This window comes from Zophobas morio, unplaced genomic scaffold (assembly GCF_036711695.1).
Source record: "Zophobas morio isolate AGI-343-1 ecotype UQ-CSIRO unplaced genomic scaffold, CSIRO_AGI_Zmor_V1 ptg000026l, whole genome shotgun sequence".
NCBI classification, from domain to species: domain Eukaryota; kingdom Metazoa; phylum Arthropoda; class Insecta; order Coleoptera; family Tenebrionidae; genus Zophobas; species Zophobas morio.
In genome coordinates this window covers 15,904,583-15,932,416 of record NW_026972131.1, presented here as the reverse complement: position 1 = coordinate 15,932,416, position 27,834 = coordinate 15,904,583, and the positions used below count along the sequence as shown (strand labels likewise).

The 27,834-nt window shown below is 37.5% G+C and overlaps 5 protein-coding genes across 7 annotated transcripts in view; 1 reads left to right on the top strand and 4 right to left on the bottom strand.

Annotated features, from left to right (window-relative positions):
* The window catches only part of LOC135136466 (serine/threonine-protein kinase 32B), a 28,994-nt gene extending 15,230 nt beyond the window's left edge, over window positions 1–13,764 (bottom strand). The window contains exons 1-3 of the mRNA XM_064065745.1: window positions 13,597–13,764; window positions 11,129–11,273; window positions 7,265–7,320 (exon numbers count right to left, since the gene is read on the bottom strand). Coding sequence (XP_063921815.1) covers window positions 7,265–7,320; window positions 11,129–11,180 — 108 coding nt within the window. The 5' untranslated portion in view covers window positions 11,181–11,273; window positions 13,597–13,764. The remainder of the gene's footprint in view (window positions 1–7,264; window positions 7,321–11,128; window positions 11,274–13,596) is intronic.
* Window positions 13,765–15,353: 1,589 nt separating this feature from the next.
* LOC135136469 (protein Star) lies at window positions 15,354–17,614 on the top strand. 2 transcript variants are annotated; one of them, XM_064065749.1, is made up of 4 exons: window positions 15,354–15,887; window positions 15,963–16,219; window positions 16,258–16,466; window positions 16,616–17,614. In XM_064065749.1, exons 2-4 carry the CDS (start codon window positions 15,973–15,975, stop codon window positions 17,165–17,167), a joined length of 1,008 nt encoding a protein of 335 aa, XP_063921819.1. In that variant the 5' UTR covers window positions 15,354–15,887; window positions 15,963–15,972; the 3' UTR covers window positions 17,168–17,614. The 2 variants fall into 2 exon arrangements, with proteins under 2 accessions (XP_063921819.1, XP_063921820.1); XM_064065750.1 differs by having other exon boundaries at window positions 15,358–15,887; window positions 16,264–16,466.
* A 22-nt stretch (window positions 17,615–17,636) lies between these two features.
* LOC135136470 (tetraspanin-33-like) lies at window positions 17,637–19,474 on the bottom strand. 2 transcript variants are annotated; one of them, XM_064065751.1, is made up of 6 exons: window positions 19,141–19,474; window positions 18,886–19,089; window positions 18,663–18,836; window positions 18,437–18,616; window positions 18,206–18,381; window positions 17,637–17,856 (listed from the first exon to the last, which is right to left on the bottom strand). In XM_064065751.1, exons 1-6 carry the CDS (start codon window positions 19,240–19,242, stop codon window positions 17,793–17,795), a joined length of 900 nt encoding a protein of 299 aa, XP_063921821.1. In that variant the 5' UTR covers window positions 19,243–19,474; the 3' UTR covers window positions 17,637–17,792. The 2 variants fall into 2 exon arrangements, with proteins under 2 accessions (XP_063921821.1, XP_063921822.1); XM_064065752.1 differs by having other exon boundaries at window positions 17,637–18,381; window positions 19,141–19,473.
* A 4,625-nt stretch (window positions 19,475–24,099) lies between these two features.
* LOC135136468 (E3 ubiquitin-protein ligase TM129) lies at window positions 24,100–25,575 on the bottom strand. The gene is made up of 4 exons (XM_064065748.1): window positions 25,275–25,575; window positions 25,014–25,225; window positions 24,582–24,966; window positions 24,100–24,534 (listed from the first exon to the last, which is right to left on the bottom strand). The coding sequence occupies exons 1-4, from the start codon at window positions 25,515–25,517 to the stop codon at window positions 24,262–24,264; spliced, it is 1,113 nt and encodes a 370-aa protein (XP_063921818.1). The 5' UTR covers window positions 25,518–25,575; the 3' UTR covers window positions 24,100–24,261.
* A 542-nt stretch (window positions 25,576–26,117) lies between these two features.
* LOC135136149 (sorting nexin-7-like) lies at window positions 26,118–27,801 on the bottom strand. Its single transcript, XM_064065288.1, has 4 exons — window positions 27,595–27,801; window positions 27,276–27,548; window positions 27,062–27,226; window positions 26,118–27,015 (listed from the first exon to the last, which is right to left on the bottom strand). The coding sequence occupies exons 1-4, from the start codon at window positions 27,724–27,726 to the stop codon at window positions 26,203–26,205; spliced, it is 1,383 nt and encodes a 460-aa protein (XP_063921358.1). The 5' UTR covers window positions 27,727–27,801; the 3' UTR covers window positions 26,118–26,202.
* Between the last annotated feature and the right edge of the window lie 33 nt (window positions 27,802–27,834).

The window sequence follows — 27,834 nt, the reverse complement described above, 5'->3', positions numbered from 1 at the left end:
TAACTATGTACATTCGACGAATAGTAGACCGAATGCAGGTAGGCTTTCTCTAATTATTACGGACAAAGGCGGCGCAATGCGGCACCATAAATATGTAATAACGGCAACAACAAACACTCAGATGAAATAAATCTGAAGATAGACATTTCGCCTGAATTATTCATTTATTTGTGAGAAGATTGCGGACCTACTTTTGTCAATTGCACGGCGTGAGTAATTAATTTGGCGTATCTCTCAGTTTTTTTTTTAAGTTGGTTTGTTAGTCGTTGTCTCTTATCGTTATCGATCGCGCATCTGCGAACACAACGCCTCGTTTTGTTGCACAACGCACGTATTAAAATGCAAACCGTGTTCGGATCGTCCTGATAATGAAAGTTGTCACAATTTAATTATCTTTTACCATCAAGTGTGCACATGTTTAATAAAAAGATAATTGCCCTCAAGTACATTACATTTATGTTACGCTGCAAAATGGGGGAAAATAATGGAGCGGTCACCACAAGTTCGCCCTATCAAAATCGATTATGCCTCCCAGTATCCAAAATAGTTTTTAGTGAACGCTGCAGTTTCCCGTCCATACACCGAATATCTCTCGTCACGTTGGTATTTGTGAATATTTCGAATTTCCCACTGGGTTAGCAAATTTACATAAAACGGAGCTTCTCTAAATTACATTTACGATGTTTTAAAACTTCAAGTTCAACGCGTATATTATTACAGGAACAAAAACAAAATTCGTACAAATTGAACGTCCGCTTCGTCCTCCTTAACTAATTATTATTAATGGCATTAATCGACGTCCAAAATAAACCTTCCGCCTCATATCACAGAAACTGATTAAGTTATAAACATTTTCAATTTCGTTCATTCGTAATGTCGGCGTCGTTTCAGCATGTGGCAAATTGCTCGCCTAAAATGGCTTTAGTTAAAAGGCTACAGATCTCCCTAATGTAGAGGTTTTTGATCGAAAGAACCCAATTCGGAGTTCCGGCGACGACCAAAGCACCTTGTTAAATTCGTTCAGAATGCATTAGAAAAGACCCCATGAAGCGTTCGATAATAAATTTGTTTCATAAGGAAATGACCGAAAATAATGATCCCCTTCGAGTCACGACTCGATGGAAATTACGCAGTTGTGAGAGAATAATTGAATTACGTCCTAATTTGGCGAGTTCTTCCACCTGGGTGCCCGCTTAGAAAAATTAAAACGACGAATGTCACCTGCAACTGCGTATTGTGGTTGTGTAGCAGCGTTAACGAGAATACAATGAGCACCGCGAATTTGCCAAATTCTCAGATTTCTGTAATCCGTCGCTTCGCTCTACACCTGATACGTAGGTGAAACGCCTCCCGTACCCCCTCAAAACCCGAGATGAGTTTTTAATTAAATTTGGCGTAGTACGTTAGTTAACGAGTGTATTTTACGGTTGATTCTACTTTAGACAAGTTAGAAGTGTGGTTTTACTGTGTACTTAACTAGATGGTAATCTTGTCTACAAGGTTCATCACTGCCGTTCCGAAGGCGATTAATTCTGACTCAAGACTAACAGACTGGACTTGGAAGTTATTGTGTCAATAATGGTCGAGCTAAACTGCAAAGTCCGGCAGATACCGCAAGTAAATATTCAAGAGAATTTCTAATCTGCAAATAATGGAAGTTTGCATCGCTTGTAGCACGCAAATCGGTTCATTCATTACATTTCGCATAAACTGAAATTTCCTAAGGGAATTTTCCTCTAGTATAATTAATTGACGTTTTCTCGCCGCCCCGGGACAACAAAACCTCGTCCCGGTGTTAAAATATTTTCATAACTCGTTTAACATTCTCTCTCTGATTTTGTGCCACGATTGGTTACGACAGCGCGGCAATTTTAATTCCGCTCGCTCCGATTGGCCGCCGAGACCTGCGTCATCACTTGATGTCGCGACTATACCCGTCTTTGTCGCACATTTCTCGCAAAAGTTATTTTACGGTTTCGAAGCTATTATTAAATAAACACTTTACAGTGCTCCAACTTTTCAACCATAAATAGTACAGTTCCGGAAACTCTGCACAATATACTCCAAAGGATGAAAAGTAAACACATTTAATTCAATATTTGCATATGCTCTCGAATTCGCCTAATTTACGCTTATCGCAACATGACCAATGCAGAAACCCAATCAAACGAAACATAATGCTCGCGTCCTACTCTGGAATTCAGTCAGGTTCCACCGGAACCATTGACAATGCATCAAATTTAAATACACTAGCTAGTTTCACATTCAGGTCAACGTCCAAATGCTATTCACGTACCACCGAAAGTGATCCACTTTACACATACAATTAAAATGAGCTCTGAAAAGTTATCATCAAATTCCTATTCCGATTTTGCAAAAATTCCCTCAAACCACCGTCTGTCTCTCTAAACAACTGCCCCGGAGTCTTTTCCACGCTTCGAACAAAGTGTCAGAGTTCGAAGGAAATTCGATTTTCGTTTGCGCCCCAAACAACTTCCTGCTGGAAATGATGATGCCTGCACTAGATCCTATTTTAAATTCATGAACGCTTAGAAGGCGAGATTCTAGATCTCCGTCATTGCCAAGAAATCGTACGTCTGCCTTCCCTCATCACAAAACCAATTTAGCAAACCATCCTACATCTTGTGTACGCTCCAAACATTAATTCATTATTAGCGAAACCGCAACGTTTAATATAGACGCTTCGTCAATTACATGAAAATTTATAGCGAACAAGATATAATGTTTCCTGATACGTGGTTGGTGCGAGTGTGGCAAAAACAATGGCGGCGTTAATCGCGTTGGCACGTCTTGCCAGAAACAATGGATTCTTGAAGCTGAAACTTTTTTCCGAAATAATTAAGGGTGCAGTACGGTCGCGTCAATGCGTGTGTGTGTGGAACTTTTTTGCGGTCAGGCTACTAAGCGATAGAGGGCGCGTCACATTTTTTACAAATGAAGTTTCGCAAAGTTCAGATTTCGATACATTTGTGTAAAAACTGTTAAGCGAACTTCGTTTATATTCCGACGATTTCTCTTTCGCATTTTCCCCGTTCACCAACTTTTAATGCCAGTTAAAATTATAAGTTTCATTTGAAACGGCGAAAAAAATTAATAGAGCTCTCGACGCTGGGTTATTGAGAAGTTTTTGTAAAAAATGGCGATGATGAAATTGTACGTTTTCATAACAATGCGAGTAAGAATCAGACACTTATTATTGTTCTCACATTTCAAGTAAAATTGTTACATCAGTGTTACTCGGCAACAAAGTTTTTTAACTTTCAGGTAAATGGAATAATCGTTGAACGCCAGTTTTCCAAAAACTAATATAGTCATTCGATGTAGTTCTCCGAACGGGTTTATTATTCATCCGGCCGAATCAATTACCTCTTCCCCACGAAAACGCCCCATCTGTGTATAATTAGTTCGTAATTTATTCAAATACATTTCGAACTGACAAGCACCCAAACTTGCAAAAAATAATTGAATTTCCAACTAGACGGACGAGTATTAATATAAATGGTTATTAGATTGCCTACTCGGCACCGCTGTTAAAAAACATGCAATTCGCTTAAAATCAATTTACACTTGGTGGATTATTACATTACTTGTTTTAATCGCTTAATTGCCACAGCGACAAGACGGCGCAGTCCACTGTCCTTTTTTATCTGAAATAAAATTCCTATGTAGCTCGAAAATTCCGACAACGCATAGTTATGCATGGCGCCTTCATCAAATTTCACAGTGCAGACACACTCTTGTTTACTTATTTTTCTGCTTGAACGCGTCCCACTTTCTCCGATTATGCTTATTTCATAACTCCGTATTTGTGACAGCAATAAATTCCTCCAAATGGAGTATTAGTAACGATATTTTACAAATCATGCAGAATTTTACTTAATAAATGTAACAGCGTTGTGCTTTTACCCTAATTCTAACTTGAATCATATGTTAACCCTTTACATCACGATTTATACGGGGGTACGATGCATTAGTGAGATAAATGCTTTCTACGTTTTACTTTTGCTCGATCCTGCAAGGAAGGCTCGTAAAACCTCCCAGCCACAGGTAAAAAACGCATTCCTGCTGAGAAAAAGTAATAAAAAGGATGTTTTTATCGCCAACAACAGTTTTATCATCTGCGGATGTTGAGCTTGGAGAGCGCCGTTCTAATTTCAACCAGATTGTCAGACGGTTTTTGAAATTCCATCAAACATACAATTTATATTGTGACAAAAATAGCAACTTTCTATTTTTAATGCAAGCCACCACTTTATTCACGCGAGACGTAGAATGTAGCAATTAAGCCGGAGCTTTTTGTCTCTTAATGACGTAAAAAAATTTACATTTCTAGGTGTATAAAAGTAGTCGTAAAACCCACGTAGTAATTAGCTGCGAGCTTAAAACCGAAAATAACACGTATGCGACGCTTTGTGGTAACGTGATTCACAAACGCCGCAGTCGGTAGGATGCAACATTGTTTAAATACTCAGACGTGAAGGACATGATTTAACACCTGCGCCACCAAGGAAACGTCGATTTTTCATCATCTCATGACACAATTCTCAACAGGCCGCAAAGTGGAAAGTTATCCCCAAAAACCAACAACCTGACAGTTTTCGCCATTAAATTTAGCTTCTGCCGATATTTCGCCCTGCTTGTTTTAATCCAATAAATGAAATCTCCCGAATGTCAGATACCGGTAGTTAGTATCTAATTGTAGGGCGTATACAATTAGCGTACGCCCTTTGAAACGTGATACTTGTCATTGAAAGTTCTAATTAGAATTTTCATATTCGCTTACATGGCAACACGACTAAAGTTCAAGATCATACATGAAAACAACCCCTATTTATAGACTCTGATTCCTGTTTAGTAAACTGACATTACATAATACATTGTATACCATTGTGAATTTACCGAGCGTGTCAGTTTCGCAGGAAGACTTATCAGACTCGCTTTGAGAGCACATATTCTGTTTTATCTCTACGTGGTCATTGTTCTCGTCTACATGTGAAGTTCTCTAGCAATTTCTTTACGAGATAAATTGAAGAGGGCTCCGGTGTCGTATGAATTGCTTTAACTTTTTCCTCTAAACTAGATCTGCACTACACAATAAAAGAAAAATTCAAAGTAAATACGACCTGTGAAAGAGCAAATAACTTGAAATTCAACACGTCGACAGTTATCCAATTTTACATATTCCTAGTGCAATTTAGGTTTCGTTCTTATGAAATTGAAAATTAATATACTTTAATCGGGACTTTTTCCCGTCGTACATTCCACTTATTTACAACTTGCTTTTGATTCTTTAGACGTTTATTAAGTTTCTTTCACGTAAAAACGGAATAAAACTCATAAAGAACTCTGCGAATGTATCATTATAACGAAACCAATTAGATTGCCAATTCCGACAGGAGTTGATTAAATCTGTCCTTTTTAATCTGAGAAAAGCTCATTTGATTGATTTTACCTGTTGTGCGTAAACAGGGCCGCCGCAGTCGCAAAAAATTAATTTAATTGGAAAGCAATTAAGTGATGTCTAACACCGACGGATATGTTTGCGTCTTTTTAATTAGATAAGTTTTAACTGCATGGCCAGAAAAAACTTTTCGCTGGGGAAAATCGATAAACGTGCCCGAGATTTTCCCCATAATAAACATTGTTATAAATTTTCAGTGATAAGACGAGCACGGATCAGTAATTTCCGCAACTTTAAGTTCTTGCGTAGAAATGGTGGAGGCGCCGGGATATTTATTTCGAAACAACTGCTCGGTTTTTTTTGATTAAGCAATAAATTGTCGGTTTTATTAAGAGAACTGATATATGTTCATAGTACGATTTAGTGCCCCAGAGGAATCCGTTTTCGAAATCTAACTAAAGCAAAAATGATAACCTCATTCCGAAAATGCGATTTCACAATACACATTCATTAGTTATTTCTATAGACTCGAGTCCTTAGATTACGAGAACAATAATTGTATCAGTCGTCTGTTGCTATGAATTACAAATGGAGGTCCATGTTTACACAATTATCTAATTAACTGATTAGATGGCATCGATTGGAGTACGAGTATAAATAGCAATTTTATCTAAACACAAAGCGGGAAACTTTATCTCTAATTCTAAAAGCTGGGGTGGAGGCTTTCTGACATCAAACACGACAAACATTTTAGGCATGTACCATACAAAAAGAAAATTTAATTTACTTATGACGTAACTTGTTATACGCTATTGTGAATCACGAAACTTGGCTTCCGAATGAAATTCTGCAAATGTTAAAAAACACAACACAAGACCCACTTTAACCATTAAAAACTCATGCACGAAAGCTTTACTGCACTACGGAATCACATAAACATATAGCAACTACAACAGAGAAAAATAACCGTGACCCGGCGCATCCGCCATTTTTTGCGAATCATCACGGCACAATTCAAAAAACATCCGGTTTTTCCAACTTCTGCTAATAGGATTAGTTGATAAAACAAAACAACAAACCCGTATTGCTGTTACGTGCATACTTTACACTTTTTCAACGATAAAACAAACCTTCCATCGCGTTACTTGCCCGACGCTATCGTCGATCTAATTTTTATTTGCAACGTATTCATTCAATTACAAAATCCATTTCGATATTTCGAAGAAAGTAACGACGCATTTCTACGTTTACGCCTGTTTGCACCTTCAGCAATTAAATCAGTTTTTGTGACCTACTTTCCTTTAAAATTACTTTGAAGAAGAGCTCAAATAAGCTCCGTCGGCTGCTGATCACGTTTCATTAAACATTCCATAATTGGAAATTTATGTTACCGATCCATGATATCGAAACACCGTCCGAGTTTCAATAATTCATTTTTACAAGTTACAATAATATTTGTTTCGGGATGTGTGACGTGCGGTGGTTTAAATACGGTAAACTTCGTCCTCGTGAGTAATTGTCGCTGTTACACGTTCGTGATTAAAATGAGCTAAATAAACGCGCGAGGGATTAAAGCGTCTCGAATTGCTTTTTGCGATTCCTTCTAGGTCAATACGAATTGATCGTGAGTTCCGTCGTATTTGATACTACATTATCATATTTTGTATTAAATTCAAAGAGGAATTATACGAAAGCGTTCAAGTAGCAAAATTCTAACTGCAATATGAGCCGTCTCTCGCGAAAAACAAATATGAGGATGCCGTTTAACTCGAATTCCTCACTCTCTTTCACTATCCGGCATTGAAATCTGAACGCCTTCGGAATAAAATGGAACCTACTTACCTTACCGAAGCTCCCTTTTCCTATGGCCCGTAAAATTTGGAAGTGGTCGAAATTCACTGGAACAGAACAAACACTGAGATAATTTCGACTGTTCGACTAAAGTGTGTTTGCGGTTTTAACTAAACCGATTTCGTGCAAAGTCAATCGGCGCGAGACGAAAATACTTTCAGATTACACACGAAACGAATAAGATTTCCGTTGACAGTTCCCATTATGTGTAGAAACTTTAACGAGAAAACTTGAGTAATATCGACAGGACGGCGTTGATAAAGCCGTTTTAAAGAGGATTTTCGCGGCCAATGCACTTACGTTTACAACGCGGCTTTAGATGTTTAAAACCGCAGACTTAAACCAACCGTCAAAAATCGCGACGATAAAAGCTGTCAAAATCGAGGGGTAATTCGAGAGCGAGTACGTTCCGAGATAAAATACGCACTTTTATCATTTAAAAGCCCCCATTTGAAACTTTGACAATCAATAATGCGATGCTTTTATATGTTGTAGCGGCAACGTTTTCGCCACCTTGAACTTCCATTCTTGCTCATCTTGTGCATCGCGCTTCAAATGGACGAAACGGGACGACGTCGATAAAAGTTTCATCTTTTAAAAGACTTCGTTTTGTGGAAAGATTACATTTGATACGATTCGGAAGCACCTCGTGGAAAGATAATCGCTAATTAAAAATGTGCGTTCTTGGGTGAAAGAACAGCTTTTTACTTCGACTGATACACGAAACGCTACAAGATGGTGATAATTAAATAACGAAAAGTGCCTTCTCGTGATAAACCGTCGTAAATTTTGTGGGGTACAGTTTAGACGTATTTCTTGGAACATTTCTCGATCGTAAAACGTGTCAGCACAAAAAAGTTGTGTGTTTTGGCGCAGTCGGTGGGATTTCTTCAACCTTCGTCATTATCACTGCTTACTTGCATTACTACGTGGCGGGTTGTAAAACGCCGATAAATAAATAACGCGGCTGCTGGATTGTCTTGTAAACAAAAGCCATCCGGTTTGTTTAAGCCGCAAGACACCGACATGCTTTTGTTTAGCTCCGCCTTGGGAATACCATTTTTTGTGCCCACCAACATGTTTACTCAATTAGAACCTTCGACTAATCCCAAAGTTTCGGAACATTAACCGGCTGGGACGCCCTCCACGATTCGTTCGAAATATAAGATCAAAGTTGGAGGAAGACATAAATAAATTAATTAGCCGGTAATTAGTGTGAATGGCAGTTCAGAAACCCGTCTAATTAAATTATCAGCATTATTAACGTTTATATTTCGACTGTGATTGCAGGAGCAGTTTGAACAATGCTTCATTTAACACCCAAGGTTGCTTAGAGAAAACACAGTAAAAAGAAACGGCTTCTTTTCATTCGAATCAAACGGATTCATTAATCGATACGTTCTCGTATTGCATTTTCTAAAAACGCATTAGCGGGGGACCAACTCCATGATAACGGCACGAACCGTTTTTCCTCCTGAATAATATTAAATCGCTCTCAATCAAATACGGTAATCTTCGGAGCGCAAAGATGATGTGCGAGCTTAAAAAAGCGTCTGCGCTCAAATTGAATATATTAGGGGAATTAGCGGTCTGAGATTGAATACTTGGACGAGAATGTCTTCTTCTGGATTTAACCAATAGAGAAATTACTCGAGTGGCAACGCTTTCCTCAAAAGGGCTAGGCTGCATCGTCGTGAGTTAATTTGATTTCGTAGACATAAACTCGTCCTCGTCTCAAGTACGTCGAGCACTAAATACTCTCCAACAGCAATAATGATTGATTAGAAACGCACTGAATCGTCCTAAGTGACATTCTGTTAATTATCTAAATATCATCCAGGATTAATTTCGCTTTTGAGACAACAAGTTGTAATGAAACGACGGTGACACTTGGACCGTCTACACTGATGTACTCGATATCCATCTGTCAGCTTGATAGCAGGTCATTTCTTCATTAATTAAACTACTAGACCGCAACACCCGTCAATCAAGCTCGTTTATTATAGTGTAATTGAAAAGTTCTCGATGTGATGCGACGCTTCGAAAACATCAGCAATTAAAAGCGATTGTGCTCGACTTGATCGAGTTATAACGTAATAATTCCGTTTGATGTAGGCGAAACACAATTTCGTATCTTCGAAAATGTTATAGTTGTAACCCAGATTTAGATTTCGGGCCATTTCGACTCTCCCATCTCAAACTCGTGAAAATAAATAAGTCAGAATGTTTAATTTTCGGATTTAAAATTCTCTTTCTCGGGATTTCTCGAGCCCATTAGTGCCCCGGTTTGTCGAACATGCTGTATCCTGTAACCACTTCGGCTGCCGAGAATGTTTTGTGAGCGCACGCGGCATTTTTCGTGCCGCAAAATGCCGTCGACAAAGCTCGTTTGACCGCATATTTTTAGCTTAAGCTAAATATCTCGTCTGTTGATGTTACATTCTTGCATCATCGCTCCCTATAAAGTTTTGAAGGCTAAATTATGGATACATTAATCTCGGTTGCTCCACACCATTACAACCCCAAGTATCATTTATCATTTATCGCCAATATAATGTAGCACTCGTGTGCTTACCATTCAATCAATAGACAGCGACTGTGTGCGTTTCGTTATTAACTAACTTCGTCCAATTTAACTTATGGGCAGTTATTAAGGTCTGAAACGGGAGGAGGCATAGATGCCATCTTGACGTCCGTCCACAATGAAACTCACTTCATGTGTAAATTCCGTAATGCAGGACCGTCGTAAAATATTGGAAGCCGTTAGGGTCAAGCTAATCAAAGCAAACTTGTGAACTTTAATCGAACTTTATGAAATGCGTTGAATTTCCAATTATTTAACTATTCCCGGGGGTATTCGAACAATGGAACGAGAATTATTATACTCATTCCAAAAAGTGTAGTAGATTAATAAAACGCAAAAGAGTATCACGTGTCGTTGCACGTTTCACACTCGTGCCATTACTCCCCGCTTAAATTCTAAAGATTTGCAAATAGAATTTCTAGCGAATTCATATTAAATCTTATAAAATCTCGTTTAATTTAAGTGAAGTTACAACTGTTGTTCAAAGTTTCTTCATTTTAGGCTCGCCTGCAGACAATAACATGACAGCTTACGTTCATAAAAGAAAGCATAACGCCAAAAATAAACATCACGAAATAAATAATGAAATTGCGTCGAAATTTGCATCGACGGAGCGCCCGTCGGCACGCCTTCCGTTAAAAATACGCTCGAAAAGGAATTTCAGCTTTCGTCTTAAATTAAAAAGTTGACAGAGGCTCTCAGTTACGTAAATGGTTCCGGTTGACGAATAAAGTAATTACTGGACGATCGTTAAATCCGCTTAAAAAAAAAACGACAGATTTTTATCCGGTCCAATCGATTAGAGAAAACGTCAAATGCATCGCAAAAGTTATGGCGACTTAGTGTTCATTTAACTGACAACCCGATGACTTTTCTGTTCCAATAAGTACTTTAATCAGAACCGTAATCATCCCACGCTAAAAATAAAATAACCGTCTAGAACTTGTACAACTCTGAAACGATTATTAAAGATTTCGTAGGTCTAGCGGATAAATCTCCATATTAAAGGTTTATTGCCGCCTATTCAAAACCACTTCAGATTTATGCACAATATAGCACAACCGAGTGCATGTTCTTTGAAATGCATGCTTTTTAAATCCGGATCAGATTCTCATTTCGTTACATAAATCTCCGCTAACAGCTTAGCTTGCGCTCCAATTTATTTTCAATCTTGTCTGAAAATAAATATGGAATACGGCGCACTTCAATACACGATCAAACAAACATCGAGCTTCGTTCGCCCCGCACCGCTCGCAACAAACGAAACCTACCTTCTTCGCCATAAAAAGTCTTTTCCATGCGTCCTGATTGATTGGCCCCCATATCCCTTATTTTAAGCAAATTTCTATGGTCGAAGCGTCACTCATGCATGGCTCGATCGTCTCTCATTTACATGGTGTCCAGAAAAAAAGGAATCTGTAATTAAGCATACTTATTAATCGATAACTCGCAACTGTGTTTTTAACGTTACGTAGTCATTTCGCCGGTATTAAATATTCAACCTGACGTTTCCACTGAAGCACCAACGAATTATTAATTTATTCTGGTTGTGAGTCGAAAAAAGCCGACACGCCATTTTCGTAACATGAAAACAATTGTACGGTGGCGAATCGCTAAAAAGCGCTCGTCTTTTCATACAAAAAATCGATCTCCACTGAAACACAATGATCGCTGTCGCTGCCAAAAGTTAAGAACTCTTCAGGGTGCGGTGATAACTTTATTGTGGGGTCGCGACCAAATCAAACACGAATTAAGAGAGACGAGTGTTTCGTGTGATTGAATAAATTCAAACAAAGCAGAAATCTTAATCGATCACAATATCGTTGAGTTTATCGATATTTTAATCCAGTTTACCGCGAAAGCTGAGTGCGTAGGGGCTATTTATCCCGAGGGGTTTACACCATGAATTATTGCATATTATTTCTGGGTTCGCTTGTTTAAATAAATCGCGCAATTAATTTTCTAAAGTCAGTCTTTTTCGTTTTGGGGGAGAGATCAAATAGACTTTAGAATTTCGAATTTCGTTTCTACAATATCCTGTCTAAAGCAAAACAATTTCCTTTGTGCATTTTTTTGGTGAGTAACGTGTTTCTCTTTAATCAAGCGCACCTCCCCCGACAATAAAGATATAAATTATGTTTACCGCCGATCAATTTGTAAACTGATTAAATGCCTCATAATTTTAATTGAGTTTTTTCGCAGTCTATTAAAATTCGTCCCCTTGGCGTTATATTTGAAATCGAGATTACGAATTGAATAAAAAAAATATGCCGAGTGTAGTATGCTAGGTAATTATGAAAAATGCCCCTAGCGCAGGACGAGAACGAGGCCTTTTGCCAGAGTATTCGGATAGCAAACGAAAAAAATCCCGTCTAAAATTTAAAAATAAAGAGTTTTTCTTCAACGTCGAAACTGATTTGTTTCGTATGTATTTTCGTAACTTTTTGCGTCCGTTAATGATTTTTTGTTTTTCGCAAGAACAAAATTACATTTTCCACAATAATTGTGTTTTTAATGCATTTTTCGTCAAAAAATTTCTATTCTCGAAAAAATAATAATCGTCAAATTTAACAGAAAGCTGAACGTTAATCTATTAAATGATTAAATAAGCTATTTACTACTAATTTTGACGATCAAATGGAATTTTCTTTGTAAACATTGAACTATAATAAATAAGCTTCAAAGTGAACGATATAAATAATTACAGTTAAAAAAGCGTTTGATGACATCATCCGTCACCATAGCAACAGATGTAGACACTCCAGTTACAAGAAAATGAACCTGCAGTAATATTCTTCCGGCGTTTTTCCTTAGAACCATTTTATAAATTTGATGCTTTATTAAGCAGCGATTGTTAAAAAATGGGATAAAAACGAAAGAAAAATTATTAATATGAAATGAAAATTGCTTGTAGTGCAAAAAAGCCTGAAAATCACGCGGTTTCAAGTTGCGCATTTGAAAAAATGTTCTTGACATTTGTATAATACGCGCCCACATTAGATTTAAGAAAGAAAAAAAATATCGTTAAGCATAGATTTTACTGTCGCAACAGCAACAAAAAAAAAACTGTTCTACAATTTTTGGATGCACCTTGTAAAACGTGTCGCGAGCTTCGTTTACTTTTTCTAACTCGCTGTAAATACATATGATTAGTATGAGAAATTGTATGTCTGCATTTTCGTCAGGAGTTAAATAATAATTTCACAGGAAGGAATAAAAGACGAATAAATAAAAAAATATGAAAGATGTTACGCATTTCGTCTCGTTATAAATTAAAAAGCGAGTGATTAATTCCATACTCGAAAAGTTTGCAAACTTTCCCGAATGTTCGGGTCTAACTGTTTACGTTAAGCAGATTATGCGGATCTCAAAGCTTAACAACAAAACTTGTAACACCTTTGGGCAAACTTTGCGTAATGCCACAGTAGACACATGGCACCGCAATTTACACAGAACATCGATGCAGTTACTTGCAAATATTTACAAAAAAACATTTTTTATCTAGAATTAATCACGTCTGATATGCACTTCGAAATCAAACAACTTCCCGTCGTCTTGATAGCGAATTATCTTATCAAATGTGCGGTTATGAATATTATTCACGACGAAAATTTTGCTACTTCTTCGACAAATTTACAGTGTTATGCATGCCTACATGTTGGTTTGTTAATTTTGTACTAAATCATCAAAGAGAACGTCTCAAACAACAAGCAACATTAATTAAACAAACATGTCTTACACATTGTCGTATCCACGTGTCAACAACTATGCTAAAAATTGCCAACCTGAGTCCCTCGATACCACCAAACAACTAAAACGGAGCGTCTCGACGTCCCGTGGCGTCGAAACATCGGGCACGCTCGGCTATTTCCGACAAGCCCCGACTTGAATTTTTCCTGCAACTTTCTGCTGCTGCAAAAGAAAAACAATTAAAAATTAGTTGTAGAATAAACGAGGTAAGGAAACTTTTTGATTGGATAATCTCTGGAAGTGTCTAACGAGAAACTTGGAGAGAAAAAGGGTGCGGGAAAGTAATTTTCTTAATGGATCTGTTGTTAATTATTAAAGACTGCGATTACCCGTTAAGGTGCGTAGCCATTTGCCATTTTTGCTAAATTAGCTGGAGGAAGGCGAATGTGTCAGAATTAAGATGGCGAAATTTTTGCATGGCAAATTGCGGATTATCGGGATACTCGATGCGTCTACAGAACTATGAATTATTCATTGGCTCATTTCCTAATTTGCATGGAAAAAGGATAAAAATTTTCGTTAGAGGGAAGGTACAAAGTGAAGGGCATTGCCACCGTTGCATATACATCTACTACAATGTTTTTCATTAACTTTTTTTACGGCTTATTAATATGCACCACAAACGGAAGCTGTTTTCACTGGTTTCAAATATATATTGTAGCAGAAAAATGGTTTTATAACCACCCCAACAAAAAGAATACAGCTTAATTTTTTTTAAGGAAATGTTCGAAAAACCTAACGTAAATCATAGCGTAACAAGACAGGGATAAATAAAAACCGAAACGATGCGAGCTTCCACAGAAAAGAAGAATGTCCAAAAAAACTGGCCGCTTGTTGACGCGTCTGGGAGGTGCTAAAAATTACAACAGCGTCGAAGATCAGGAGAAAATTAGTTTTCTTCGCCATTACTTGGCTCGTAAATCACTGCGGCTTTAAGGTAATTGCTTTCACGTTTCTGTTAAGATCGTGATGCGTTACTGATAAAGATGATAGTGCGGCAGGCACGTTTTTGCAACCTGTAATTGTTTGTTCTAAATTTAGCTTGTAAAGGAGAGTGGTTTTATTTCCCGCAAGGTGGAACAGCCATCTACCTGGTGTTATTACAGACTCGGCTAACAATATGTTCCTTGGTGGTATCGATTCGCAGACCACCGAAGTTGGGGGCTATTCACCCTCGCATGAATCAAAAATACCCAAGGTCAATATGGTTTATTTATGATAATCGAGAACCACTAACGCGATTATTTTGTATTAATTATATATACATTTTATTTCAAGATAATATCTCCAAGAAATACGAATACAAAAATGCAAATGGTTTCTAGTTTCTCTGAAATTATGGCACTTAAAAGATATAAATACATCTATAATACAACATAATAAAAATAAAGCAACGTGCGTCACACATTAATAGTATTAAAAATACGAAAAAATCAATTTTATTGGATTTTGGTTTATTAATTATTCAAATATTGCATGCTTGAAAATAAAAGTGATCAAGGTAAGCGTTGCCGTATTAATGTCACGTACGCTTGATTAAAAGATGTCAAATTTCACTTCATTAAAGTCTGATACACAAAATATTTGTAATTGTAAGACATTATTTAATAATTTTCTTCGAAATGACGTCATTAACATTTTGGAAGGGATGATTAATCTCTAAAGTTACGTCTTTGTTGCAGTCGCTTCCATTTTAGATGAAGATTTATCTTTTTTTGTGATTATAAAAAACAGCACTGAACTTTTTCGGTTTCATGTAATCAAGTAATGCTTTTACTTTACGTTATTGCATGTCGAGCCGTAACCTAGACCTTCATTATTGCCCTAGGTCGTCAAAATGTTTTATCGCCCGCATGTAATATCGTGCGAAGACCATTTTAAAATTTGAAATTTCATGATAAAAAATGTGAAAAGGGTGCTCCTGGAATCGAACTGGACGATAATAATTTATCAACATTTACTCTATTCCAAGAATTCGGCCGACTCTTTCCGAAGAACACGCCACAAGCCGCTAGAAAGAGAAACATTGTTATTCTTGATGTCACTCCAACCAGGAGCAAGGTGGGAGTAGAAATCAATAAAGTCGAGAATCGTGCGTTTTGCTTTGAAATTCCGTTCGAAATCGACCGTAGCGCGTTTTAGCACCTGGAAAGACAGGATGTTCCTTCAGCTCACTTCATTGTGTTGCATATAATTCGATATTTAAATGCTACAAATATGTACAAATTAATAAAGTAAAAGCGACCGTCACGAATGTAAAAAAATACCACTTAACTATAGGTAAGTCACCACTCCTTTTCCTCGAACACCGCCTCAAAGACTTAATCGTTCTTAATTGTTGTTGATCACTTGCAGCATTGTGACGATGTACAAATTTATTATGAAATTCGCGACTTACTTCACGAAATCGAAAAACCCCAACACTGGCCAATGCCAGAACCCACCGTCCACTCAAAATAGCACACCTGAAATACCTATAACACCTGTAAAAACTCCGAACATGACAGTGCCCCCGACGCCGAGCATCATCCGGAAAATACTGCCACTGGCGGCCTTCTCGGTGGCCTTCGCGATCGTCATGACGGCCCTCATTCTCTACATGGACAACACAGGTAACGAAGCACTTGCACTGACCACAATAACCCATAAGTTCCAGCCATGCGGCACTACCAGTTCCGAGTCAACATGAGTCAAGACTACGAACTCCTGAGCGTCGCTCAGGATAACCCCCTTCTTATTACTTACATTCGAGAAGTGCATCTGCGTCCAGCCATCGAACCACACCACAAGCCGCTGGAGTCGCTCGCCGCGGGCCCCCCGGAGGACACGGCCTACGTCTTGAAACTACTCAACAACAAGGTTAGTTTTGGGGCACAAATTTCAAGTTTTTTTGTAGTAAAAGTTTGTCACACTGTTGGAAATGTCAAAGTCAATGCTGGCTAGATTATTAATAATAGCAATAATTAGAAATAGACAAAGTGTCATTTTTCGTTTTTTTCTTGTTGTAGCGCGATGGCGTTTTTGTGGAATCCGGGGCCTACAACGACGGCAAAACGTCCAAGACCGAGTGGCTGGAGAAGAAGTTGGGTTGGAAGGGGCTGCTCATCCAATCGGACACGCGACACTACTTTAGCTTGCGGCGGCACAACAGAGTGCGGTCGCAGGCGGTCCACGCGTGCCTCAGCTCGATGCCTTACCCCAAAGAAATCACGTTCCACCAGGAAAACGAGGTGAAAATTAATAGCATCCAAGCTAACAGTGTGATAGAAGATCCTGATTGGTTTACGACGCGGATCAAGTGTTTTCCGTTGTTTTCGCTGCTTTTGGCGATGAACGTTACCAATATTGATTATTTAAGTTTGGAGTCGGCGGGGACTGAGCTTCAGGTGTTGGAGACGATTCCGTTCGAAAGGGTCAAGATTGAGGTGATCGGGGTGCATCTGACGGCGAGCGACGCGGAGAGAGATACGATAAAGAAGTTTTTGGCGACGAAAAAGTATACTTTTATGCAGAGTTTTAATAGTACGTATATTTTTATGATGAATAGGGTAAAGATTTAATGAGGAAGCAATAATCCGTAGAAGACTGATTTGCGCAAATTTTGGACGGTTTTGTTCATGATTGTTTTAATAACGTTGTATGTTTTTCACCATATCAGTTAAGCATTATTAATGCAGCGTTTGTGATAATTGAGGCCCGTTTTTCCTTGGTCTGTTTAACTAAATATTTTAGTTATAGAAGTTTTTGCATTGAAGACATTAACAATTAGGATTAGGTATCACAATTAAGAACTCGCAGTAATAATAGTGCCTTTGTAGTTTGTACAGAGATATTCCAGTTGTTGAGATGCATTCCCGTTGAACTATGATGTAGCATTTTGATGCATTTATTTTTAGCGTTAGCGTTAAGGTATCGACAATTAAGTACTTATGCTTAACTCGATTATGGAAAATCTCCATGACATTTTTTTTTGTACTTATTTATTGAATAAAAGTTTATAAAAGAGAGACGCGGTAATCAATAACTCACTGCAAGGTAGAAATTTATTTTATAAAGATATTTTCTCGTACACTAATACAACTTTATGTAACAACTATGTTAATAAAAACTGGAATTTATACAATTTATCAAATATAATATTCTAGTTATTAATTTGAATGAATAGATCACAATCATTATGTTTGTTCAGTAATTATAATAATCATGGTAGTCGTTAGTTGCTACCCTACTGTAAGTCATGGTTGCAAATCTGAAAAATAACGTAAATTTGTTACATTCAAAATTTCTTCAGCACCACATCTGGTGGACACGTTACCAATACGCTAATATCAAACCCTCACCAGCATTTTGATCATTCTACAACTTTGAGCGTCATGGTTTTTGAGATTTCGTGAGCGTAAACTAACAAAAGCTAAAATAAACTAGAACTCTTGGCAAGGTGGACAACCCAATGCAACAAGTCTTACAGATGCAGAACATACAATATACTTACAAAAATACGAATTACATCTACACTAAAAAACACTGAAAAGGACAGTACACTTTAAAATGGCAGTACGTCATATTTACAGATATACCCTATGTTTCAACTAGCCCACCTGGACTTTTGCAAATCTATCTGTCCTTCCAACGTTTTGGCGAGATAGATCACAAACAACTGAGATAAGGCGATGCCAAGAGCTATCCCAGCGATGGTGTACAGATTCCGCTCTGCCCACGAGCGCACGATCTCTATACACCCAGACGTCCAAACTTTCTTGCTGGCTTCAGCCACCTGCACACACAAATTGGAAAATAATAATACGATTACGTACGACAACTGTACTTACAGATGACGTTTGGACGCCGTAACCACACATTATATTGACTAGCCCTGAACTAATGTCAGTGGCGTTAACACAGCATGAGAATGGCACTCCACAGCGCTCCACGCTTGGAGACGTGCAGTTAAAATACTCGTTTTTGGACCAATCCAAATAACCCTCAGAACTGAGGCCACAGCACCGGAACTACAAACACATTACCCCTTTGTCAAACTAATATTCAATAACTCACTTCCTGTTGAGCAAAGTCAATTAAATTCTGCAAATCTGGGTCATCTCTGTACGTATGAATGATTTTATCTGTGAAATTCTCCTCCAACACGGACTGCATGGTGTGTGGAAAAATGAACGCCATTATTGCTATACCCATCTCGAGTAGAAAGAAGATCAAAAGACATAACGAGTACTAAAAAAAGAGCGTCATTTTCGCGCGGGGTCAATGTTTGGGGTGTTACAAATTTGAGTAGACAGGTGTTTTCCCGCAGGGCCCCCACACATCCCGCGAAGCTCACAATGAAGACAACCCCGCCCATTAATACCATAATTAGAGATACATTCAAAATCACGTCGTAGACGTTTTCGAGTTTGACGGAGCCCGTCAACTGCCATTTGTCCACGAAGGCGTACAAGCCGATTCCGATGAGTAAGCCCCCAAACAGCTGCAACATAACCTCAATCATGATAAGAATTAGTCATCGCTGGGTGCGTACCCAAAATATGAAATTTAAGACGAATATTAAGTATTTGACACAAGAACTGACGTAGGTGAAACTACTTGTTGCGGGACGTCTGTATTCGCGTCTGTGTGGCATTTTTCTACCTCAACAAAGAAATTCTTGATGATGTCAACTGGCTGGTTTCTGGGTTTATTGCGTTAGTGCATTGAGCAAGTTGAGGCAGAACACTGACTTTATTAGCACAACATTTCGATAATTGTTGATTTACGTGGATTTCGAGATTGTTTTAAAATAATTGAATGTTTGTCAATATGTAAAATGTCAATAAGTGAAATGTCAAACACGTCAAAGTGCTTGCGGGGTTTTGGACTAGGGGGCGCTGTCTGTTTCACCGCCACCGCTGATTATATAATCGCGGTTTGGTTTTCCCCACTTTTAAAAAGCTGTCAAATATTTCTTCCCATTATTATCAGTTTAACAAAAAGTATACAGCGAAGGGAATGAAACAACATTAATTTAAATAATATTATAAATATATTTTGCAAAAAATAATTTTCAATGTTACCGTGAATTTAAAACGATAAAAAAAATATACAGGATGTTTCAGCTGCAACAAATGTTAACTAGTATCTATTTATATCAAAATCTGCAGCTTCTTGAAATACTAATAAAGTAGACTTTATCCATATTTAACAGCGAAAAAATCTGAGACACCCAGTACATTACATTCATAATGCGTAATAACCACATGTGATAATGACGTGCCACCGTTTTTATCTAAAAAATCGGCTAAACACTGGATAAAAAGTCTCTTGAATTTTTCTTGTGGTCTCAGGTAAAATTTTCGATTTTATCTATTCTTGTAAATCTGATAATAACAATAAACAAATAAATTTTAATTAGGTACTTATACACTACACTTTTGTCAAACAATTAGAGCACAAAAGAAGGAAAGAGATAGATAGTAGAGCTTGTTGTAAATTGTTTATCAAAGATCACAATCATCCTTCTTTCTTACTTTTAACTTTTTAATTTTAAGAAGATAATAATGTTACTGCCACGTAACAGAAAACTATGTTATCCTGTTTTCCTCGTTTTATGCAGAAGCTTATCAATGTCATACCAACTATTATTTACTTATCATTAACAGTACGAAGAACCCCCGTTCCGAAGCAACTTCGTAGGAGGCGCGACGATTAAATCTATCGTTATCTCTGCACTTTTAATATAATACAAACAACTGATTACGCTTTATCACATCGCACAATAAAGATCATGTTTCCTATGTAGGTATAAAAAAGGTGCCATTGTTGAAGCTCCTGTTAGTTGAAGTTCGAGGATGAAAGGCTATCCTCTCGAGTAGCATGTCCAAGTTCCTCAACATCTTCAGTTCGAAAAATAACAATAAGAAACTAGTGAAAGCCGCAACAGTTGGTGAAATCATGGTCACCGAGAAACGAAGCAACGAAACCGACAATCCTCAAAATCTGGTGCGTAAAATGTCGCTCACGAAGAGCGGACGAATGAAAGAAAAGAAGAGGAAAAACATCTCCGTGTCCGAGTACTTCCCGAAGACAGACAAAACGCCATCTAGTCCAGAAATCCAAGAAAACGATGCTGACTGTGATGATGACGTCTTCAGTGAAGACGACTTTATGAAGGGGATACCCAACAGTGTCGGAAGAACGGAGATAAGGACGGCGTGAGATTAACCCAACTCTTCTAGGCTTAAGTTATTCGCATTTTGCACGTTTTTTATTTATTGTATCTGTATCTATATGTGATATATTTTAATTTTGTAAATACGTATTTTTTGTTAATAAAACGTTTTATCAAATCAAATCGCTTTTTTTTCTTTAGTGTGACGTCAATAATTAGTGCATGCATATCACGAGTGGGTTTTAACAATTTAAAAAAAGATTCTATTTCACGCTTTGATTAGATTTCAATTTTAGATACAATTGAACAAGTGGTCATTTCAGATTACAGTTCAACCGCTTTGTTTTATTTGCTGATAAGCAAAACACAACAACAGCGATTGCGTTCAACTCGAAATAGTTATATAAAACGAAAAATGATTTGCACACTTTGCCCTGGACGATTTTTATCACGCTCTCGGGCTTATCGCGCGACTAAAGATTTCTTTTAAGAAAAATATATTAATATTAAGATAACAGCTAATAAATTGAGTGGCACCATATATCCTTAAAATGATTTTATCTGTTATTATAGTTATTGTTGTATAATGACATCATGTGCTAATTTTAAACAACAGTAGGAACCGATGAAATTTTCCATTGCTGTAAACTCGAAGTCGAAAAGTCTTTTCCGAAGCTAAGCATGCGCTTTACACAGTTATCACCCACAAAAGTTGATCTTTGAATTTCATAGATTTAAGACTGTTTGGCGGCTCAGCTATACTTAATGTGGTGTCGTCGTTATCAAACTGCCGGGATTAAAAGTCTAATCCTGGTACAGAGATACAAAATGCAACTGTGCCTGTTTATCTTAATTAGATCATTCAATTTTAAAAGATTTAGTAGGGGATTAAAAATAGCGGCCAACATTTATACCGGATGTGCTATTGTGTTTTAGCCAAGACATTTTTTGTTTATTTTTTTTATCATCCGTACTAGTAGAGAAGTTATCCACAGTTAAGAGTTTTTCTAGAAGATTATAATTCGCAGTAATCAGCAGACGAGATCGACCGAAACATAGTTCCATTTTTACTGTCACTGTTCACGAGACGCGTTAAGTACAGATAAAATACATAAAAATGAGTGACGATCATTTGTTTTTCTCAATTTTTCCGTTGCATTGTCAATAAAACTAGATAAATTCTCAGAACTAACTAAAGCTACAAGATTGTCAATAGTATGTATATTGAGGGAAAAAAACACTGCGAATTTAATTTAATTTTTTTTATGAGAACCTTGATAAGTCAAAGTAAAGATATGTATGTTAGTAAATCTAAAGAAGCGTGCTGGGCTTACGTTTCAAATGAGTTTTCCCTTAACAATATTTGTGACAACGTCGTCAACATTTTTGCAAAGACACGTATATCACTTTGGATAGGTGCAGTGTGATACTAATGATAACAGTACTGAATTCCCAAATTTTCGGGAAAACGGACTGAATCGTTCCCGATTTAATCAATAAAATAAACTGGCTAATTTTTATGAGTCACCCTGTATAAGAAATTTAAAAACTTTTAATGCAATAATAAATCACAAGTATAGACAACGTTTTGTTCAAATAAACGAGAATATTGATTTTTTTAGCCGACGTTCTTAAAAGTGATTATTGTTACAGTGAAAACATTATTGTGTCTTAGAAATATAGAATTTCCTGGAGATATCGAATCGGAATGAAATTGTTCACTCTATAGGATCTTTAAATAAATAAACGGAAACAAATTTCACAAACTAATAAGTTTGATGTTTGTTTACATAATGTTATATGCTAAACATTTTGAGAAATGTATTTACCAATAACAGAACTCGGTACCTATTTTACAGAAACTTTAAACTTTATAACGTCATGTTTATATTAGGTATGCCTTTTTTTTAATATACGTAGTTTTAACTTTTTGTTTATATTAAGGAGAAAAGGGCAAAATATATGCCCACCCACCCACCCTACCTCAATTGTGATGATTTTTTTTATTCATCGTTAGCCAAGAGGGCCAAGCTTAACTGTAGGTCTTTATTATTTCTCTACAAGAAATTAGCACGCTTTTGACCATCCTGTTGTTCAAAAAATACTATGTATATTAAAAATTAAAGCCAGAGGGAGATCGAGACGGATGGGTGGTACTTATCTTTTGGCTTTCTTTTTTACTTAATACACATAGTTTGCTTTAAACAACACGATTATTCATGAAGATATTTCACATAGCAATTTCTCGTAGGAAAACAAGGATTTTGCACTTAAGCTTCGCCCCACGACTTACAACGGGTAAAAAAATCATCACGATTGAGACAGGGTGGGTGGGCGGGGCTTATAATATGTACTTGCACTTTACTCTTTACATTTTATGATGTAGCCCGAAATTTTCTTAACTTTTTGTCACACAAGATAAGTTATTTAGAATAATCATCACTTTTTACCCATATTCTGGCCATGACTTTGATTCTTTTATCATTTTTATCTCTAGCGAGGAGTAATTTTCGATTAAATTAACACAACAAATTGCAACATAAGTAGGTAGATGGGGAGATAGCAACAGGCGATTAAAGTGAACTAATAAGTACGGAAAAATCCTTGAACACGTGATGGTCTAAAATAAGAATTGTTAAAAAAAAAAATTAAAATGTATAAATTCATTCACTACTATATATATATTTTCGCATCATTGTTATTAGTCGTAATAACAAAACCCTCTTGAAGTTCTAGGACTGTTGTCGCTAGATCTCTTCAACAAAATAAAATCTAGGATGATAATCTAGTCCATACTCGCTAGATCAAGCTGATAGCTTCACATTCACACCTATTTTTACTATTAAACGCACTTTCTTTCATTGGAGTTATGTTACTTGTAGTATTTTATCTAAAACTGAGGCGAACTATACTTTATTTTATTTCATAAAAGAAGGACACAATTGTGCAGCTCATAATACACACTTCTAGGTTAACCTGTCCACTTATTTTAAAAAATGAAATATAGTTACATTTGTGCTGTCGCTTTTAATTAATCTTAAATCGTGTATTAGTGTGATAATGAATTTTAATTACTGCAAAAGTATGATAATTGAGGTGTCGACGTCCCGATCTTTGGCGGTAATTTTTAAATTCAACCAATCAGATTTTGAAGCGCGAATACCGACATTCAAATTTCTGTAACTAGCCGGAGTGTGAAAAGTGTCACATGAAAGTATTAGTGTAAGAACAAAAACCCAAGTTTAGATAACCAATCTTTATTTAAAATTGGGGTACACAATAAATAAGATAACATTACGTCAACAATAAATAAAACAATTATTAAAACACAGATTATTCCAAAAGATATATTCATTTCAATAAAACAATACAATTACAACTTGAGATTTGAATCTAATCACGAGAAGAACAATTTAAAATTCAATTAAAACATAATCAGCTGGCCAGTTTTAGATGACGGGTGATATTTTAAATGGTTTCCTAGAATGTAAGTGTTTATTCTTCTGCATCTGTATTATCTAAGAGTGACACATCTAAAATACAAAACCTAGATCTACACATTGGACAAGTGCACTTGGAGGACAACCAAGTACTTTGTTGGTCGCTTTCCTGTCTTGACGCAAACCATTTCGCCATACAATCTGCACACCACATGGGCTTACAATAACAAGTCATACAGCTATCATTCCTTCCGCTTGCGTCCCCACACAATTTCTGCAGCTTCACGTTCGGTCTTGTCTGCATACACCCAATGCATTGATCCAACTCCTAAAAAAACGCACTCTAAAACTGTACTTTCTAGCATTCAGTCAAACCTCTGTAGTCTCGTATCGGGCGTTCGATTTTATCGTCGCTTTAAACACCTCCACGAACTGTTCCATGACGGTCTTGTGAAACTTAACGTTCGCAGGAATAGTGATATCTCTGGCGATTCGATCCTCCAGATCTTTAAAATCGGAAGCGTTGATCCGGATAACGAAACTGTCGACATTCTGCCGCCCCGATTTTACCTCTATACTCAAATACTGCGTCTCGCTGGTGGTCTGCAACGAAATTTGGTGCGTGTCTGCTTTCTGCACCACCAAACTCGCGTCACTTTGATGGGCCGTTAACACCGTGAACGGGGTCACTTTCAAAATCCAGTTTTCCGTCGCTATGACTTTGATCAACGAATTCGTCCTCACGCAAATTTTATCGATGCTGTAAACACACCGTGAACATGTGGGCACGTAATTAAATTTAATTACCGTCTAAATTCCGCGTTTATGTCAGAGGCAACGCTCTTCCAATCCCTGTTGTTGTTATTACAGAATTTCCCCAAGTTTATCGCTATTGGATGATACTTAAAATCGTCGATCATCCAATTCCTGATCTGGTAGAGCGCTAAAACCGGCAAGGCTAAACTGGTCGTGAAGAAGATTTTCCAAAATAGAGACCCGGAAACTATTAATGTACTAACCTAGAATTTAGGTTTTAGAGCGAGATTTTGGGGGGACGTGAGCACTAACATTTTCGAAAAGCTCGGAGGCGAAGAGAGCGATGATGTACCCCAGTGGGAGGATCGAATACACTCCCAGAGTTACGATTGTGCGTTTTATATGGTAACTTACGAAATTTTCGTCTTCTGATCCCAGCACTCGGCTGAAGAGAGAAGGGATGGTGAAACCGGCAGAAACGAACTCGACGGGCGGGTAGACGATGCAGAAACTCAAAATTAAATAAAACAGGGAAAAAATCACCTCATCTGACATTTTGAAAAACCAAAATAAACGCACATTTTTAGGTTATGAGGTGTCAGGGCAGGGCCGCCAACGGGGACACGTGGTAGGTAATTGTCAAATTTAAAAAAACGCGCTGAGTTTTCGATATTAATTTAATTTTTGTTTTACTAATCCGTGATCCCTAAACTTACATACATATCAATATTTGACTTACTAGTAGTCCGAGATTTGTTAGAAAGCTAGATTTTACGATACAAAATTACAAAACTTAGTTATGGCCATCGAGAAATTTTAAGCACGAAATAAAGTTTCTCAGTTGTAATAATACTGTAGGTTTTACAATATTAAGATTTTCGATGTTATTTGACTGAATACTGAGCAAGAAACTGTTATTTCAATTTTAAGTATAGGCAACTAATAATACAATACTTGGATAATTACTATACACACACTTATTTCAGAAAAATAAACAAAATAAACCACCTAACTGATAAGAGCTTGTTTCTAACAGCAAAGACGTGTAGATAGTGAAGATTTTATTGCATACTGTATACAAGTTGAGTTTATATGTATTTGGTTCCAAAGACTTATTGCACATTTCAAGCAAACGAAGAACAAACTAACGAAAAATAGGCACGTGTCGACATATTTATTAACTTGAGTTAAATAATAATTTAGGAATGTACAGGGAGATCTACAATAAATATTTCTTATATCATTTGGATACAGCCACGTTATTCTGAGGTGCAAGTTCATTGGTGACGTGCTCCCAAGCGCTCACCGTCGCTTGATAATACTCGATTTGCTTATTAACGAAATCGAGAAGAATCTTCTTCAAACACTGTTGCTTCTCAAGCTGCCAGTGTTCCAAGTCGCTCCTCAGCGACTCATTAGCACACTCCAAGCTATCTTGATTCGCCTCAACTTTCTTAAGTAATTGAGGAATGTAAACGCCTAATTTCTCCAATTTTTCATCACAGCTAGGTTGCTTCCAAAGCGAAAACCCGCTAGCTTGCTGGGACGGATTGTGTGAAGAAGCTATAAGTTTGTCTTTCTCGCTGTGGCGCTTATTCAACTCTTCCAGCGAATTTTCGTAAGCGTACTGGAACGTCTCTCGTTTCTTTATAGTTTCTTGTACTACGTCTATGTAAACGACGAAATCGCGTATCGGATTCCCGATGACGGTTGCGTAACTCTGGACTAGCATATTCTGCGCGGAGGTGTTCCTCTCCACCGCGTTGCCGATGCTCTGCAGCATATTCGCCAATTCGGGCTCCGTGGTGGCCCAAGTCGTGAAAATCGGGTGATAACTGTTCAATTCTACAATAAAGTCGGCGCGTTCCTTATTAATACGACTAGAGATCTTTTCGATGGACGAGAGTTTCTCCGACAGCACGTTCAGGTAGGTTTTGGTCTTGTCGAACTCCATGTGGCGGTTTTTCAGCGCGCTATGCGTCGAGCTGGAATGGCTTAAAGTGCGGATTTTGTTCTCTGAGTTGGTTCGTTGTCTTCGGTGCAGACTGAAGTCCTGAAACGAGAGTTGGATTATTGTCGTTTTGGGGTGGAGCACTCACGGGTTGCTTTGCCGTTAGAAAAACTTTAAAGTGCTCGTTGCAGCTTAAAATAGGGTGGTTAACAATTCTCGAAATAAAAACGTTTAAAGCTTTCATTCGTAACAGTATAAAATCTTTCGAATATCTATCTAATTGACCTATAAGCGAGTGTTTACCAGGCAGCGGCTGAAAATCGATAATTAATTAAAAATTTATGGCGGGCGGAAGTCGTTACAGGGACAATACAAAAGGGATGGCACTCGACCAGCTTTTGCCTCAGCCAGATGAAGTCGTTATAACGCCTCCTGACGATGTATTCATTGTCTGAGTATTCTATTCTAGCTACTTTGGTTGTGATTCGGAACGTTATGTACGTTTCCAGCGTCTCGAGGTGTTTCTGGGGATTGTCGATCTTTACACTCAGGTCTGAGTTTTCGTCCATGTTCAGTTCTGACAGGTTCTCGATATCTTGGATCGTGGAAAAGCTCTCCAAACTCGGAGACTGAACCTGCAATTATTTATTAATGGGCTATAAAATCGCGGCGTTAACCTACAAGCGAGTTATCGATTGTGGAACCGCTACATATACTCGATCGGTCGAAATCTTTGTGGTCTTTTAAAATCGAAGCAATTTCTTTGCTTTCGGTCACTATATCTAACACTGCCGATGTATTGTTACTTGCCATGGCAAAAATTTTTTTAAGACAAAAGTGAGGTTATGTGATTTAGAACAAGAGGGCGTTTCTGACAGCTCGGAACGAAATGACCATGCGTCACGATTATTCAACCAATCG

Coding starts and splice junctions, on each gene's coding strand:
- LOC135136469 (XM_064065749.1), top strand. CDS start 15,973: ATGTACAAATTTATTATGAAATTCGCGACTTACTTCACGAAATCGAAA. Junction 16,220..16,257: donor TCTCTACATGGACAACACAG/GTAACGAAGCAC, acceptor ATAACCCATAAG/TTCCAGCCATGCGGCACTAC. Junction 16,467..16,615: donor TGAAACTACTCAACAACAAG/GTTAGTTTTGGG, acceptor TTCTTGTTGTAG/CGCGATGGCGTTTTTGTGGA.
- LOC135136470 (XM_064065751.1), bottom strand. CDS start 19,242: ATGCCACACAGACGCGAATACAGACGTCCCGCAACAAGTAGTTTCACC. Junction 18,837..18,885: donor ACACCTGTCTACTCAAATTT/GTAACACCCCAA, acceptor CTCTTTTTTTAG/TACTCGTTATGTCTTTTGAT. Junction 18,617..18,662: donor TTGACTTTGCTCAACAGGAA/GTGAGTTATTGA, acceptor ATGTGTTTGTAG/TTCCGGTGCTGTGGCCTCAG.
- LOC135136468 (XM_064065748.1), bottom strand. CDS start 25,517: ATGTCAGATGAGGTGATTTTTTCCCTGTTTTATTTAATTTTGAGTTTC. Junction 25,226..25,274: donor CCTCCGAGCTTTTCGAAAAT/GTTAGTGCTCAC, acceptor CCTAAATTCTAG/GTTAGTACATTAATAGTTTC. Junction 24,967..25,013: donor ATAAACGCGGAATTTAGACG/GTAATTAAATTT, acceptor GTGTGTTTACAG/CATCGATAAAATTTGCGTGA.
- LOC135136149 (XM_064065288.1), bottom strand. CDS start 27,726: ATGGCAAGTAACAATACATCGGCAGTGTTAGATATAGTGACCGAAAGC. Junction 27,549..27,594: donor CCACAATCGATAACTCGCTT/GTAGGTTAACGC, acceptor AAATAATTGCAG/GTTCAGTCTCCGAGTTTGGA. Junction 27,227..27,275: donor ATCCCTTTTGTATTGTCCCT/GTAACGACTTCC, acceptor ATCGATTTTCAG/CCGCTGCCTGGTAAACACTC.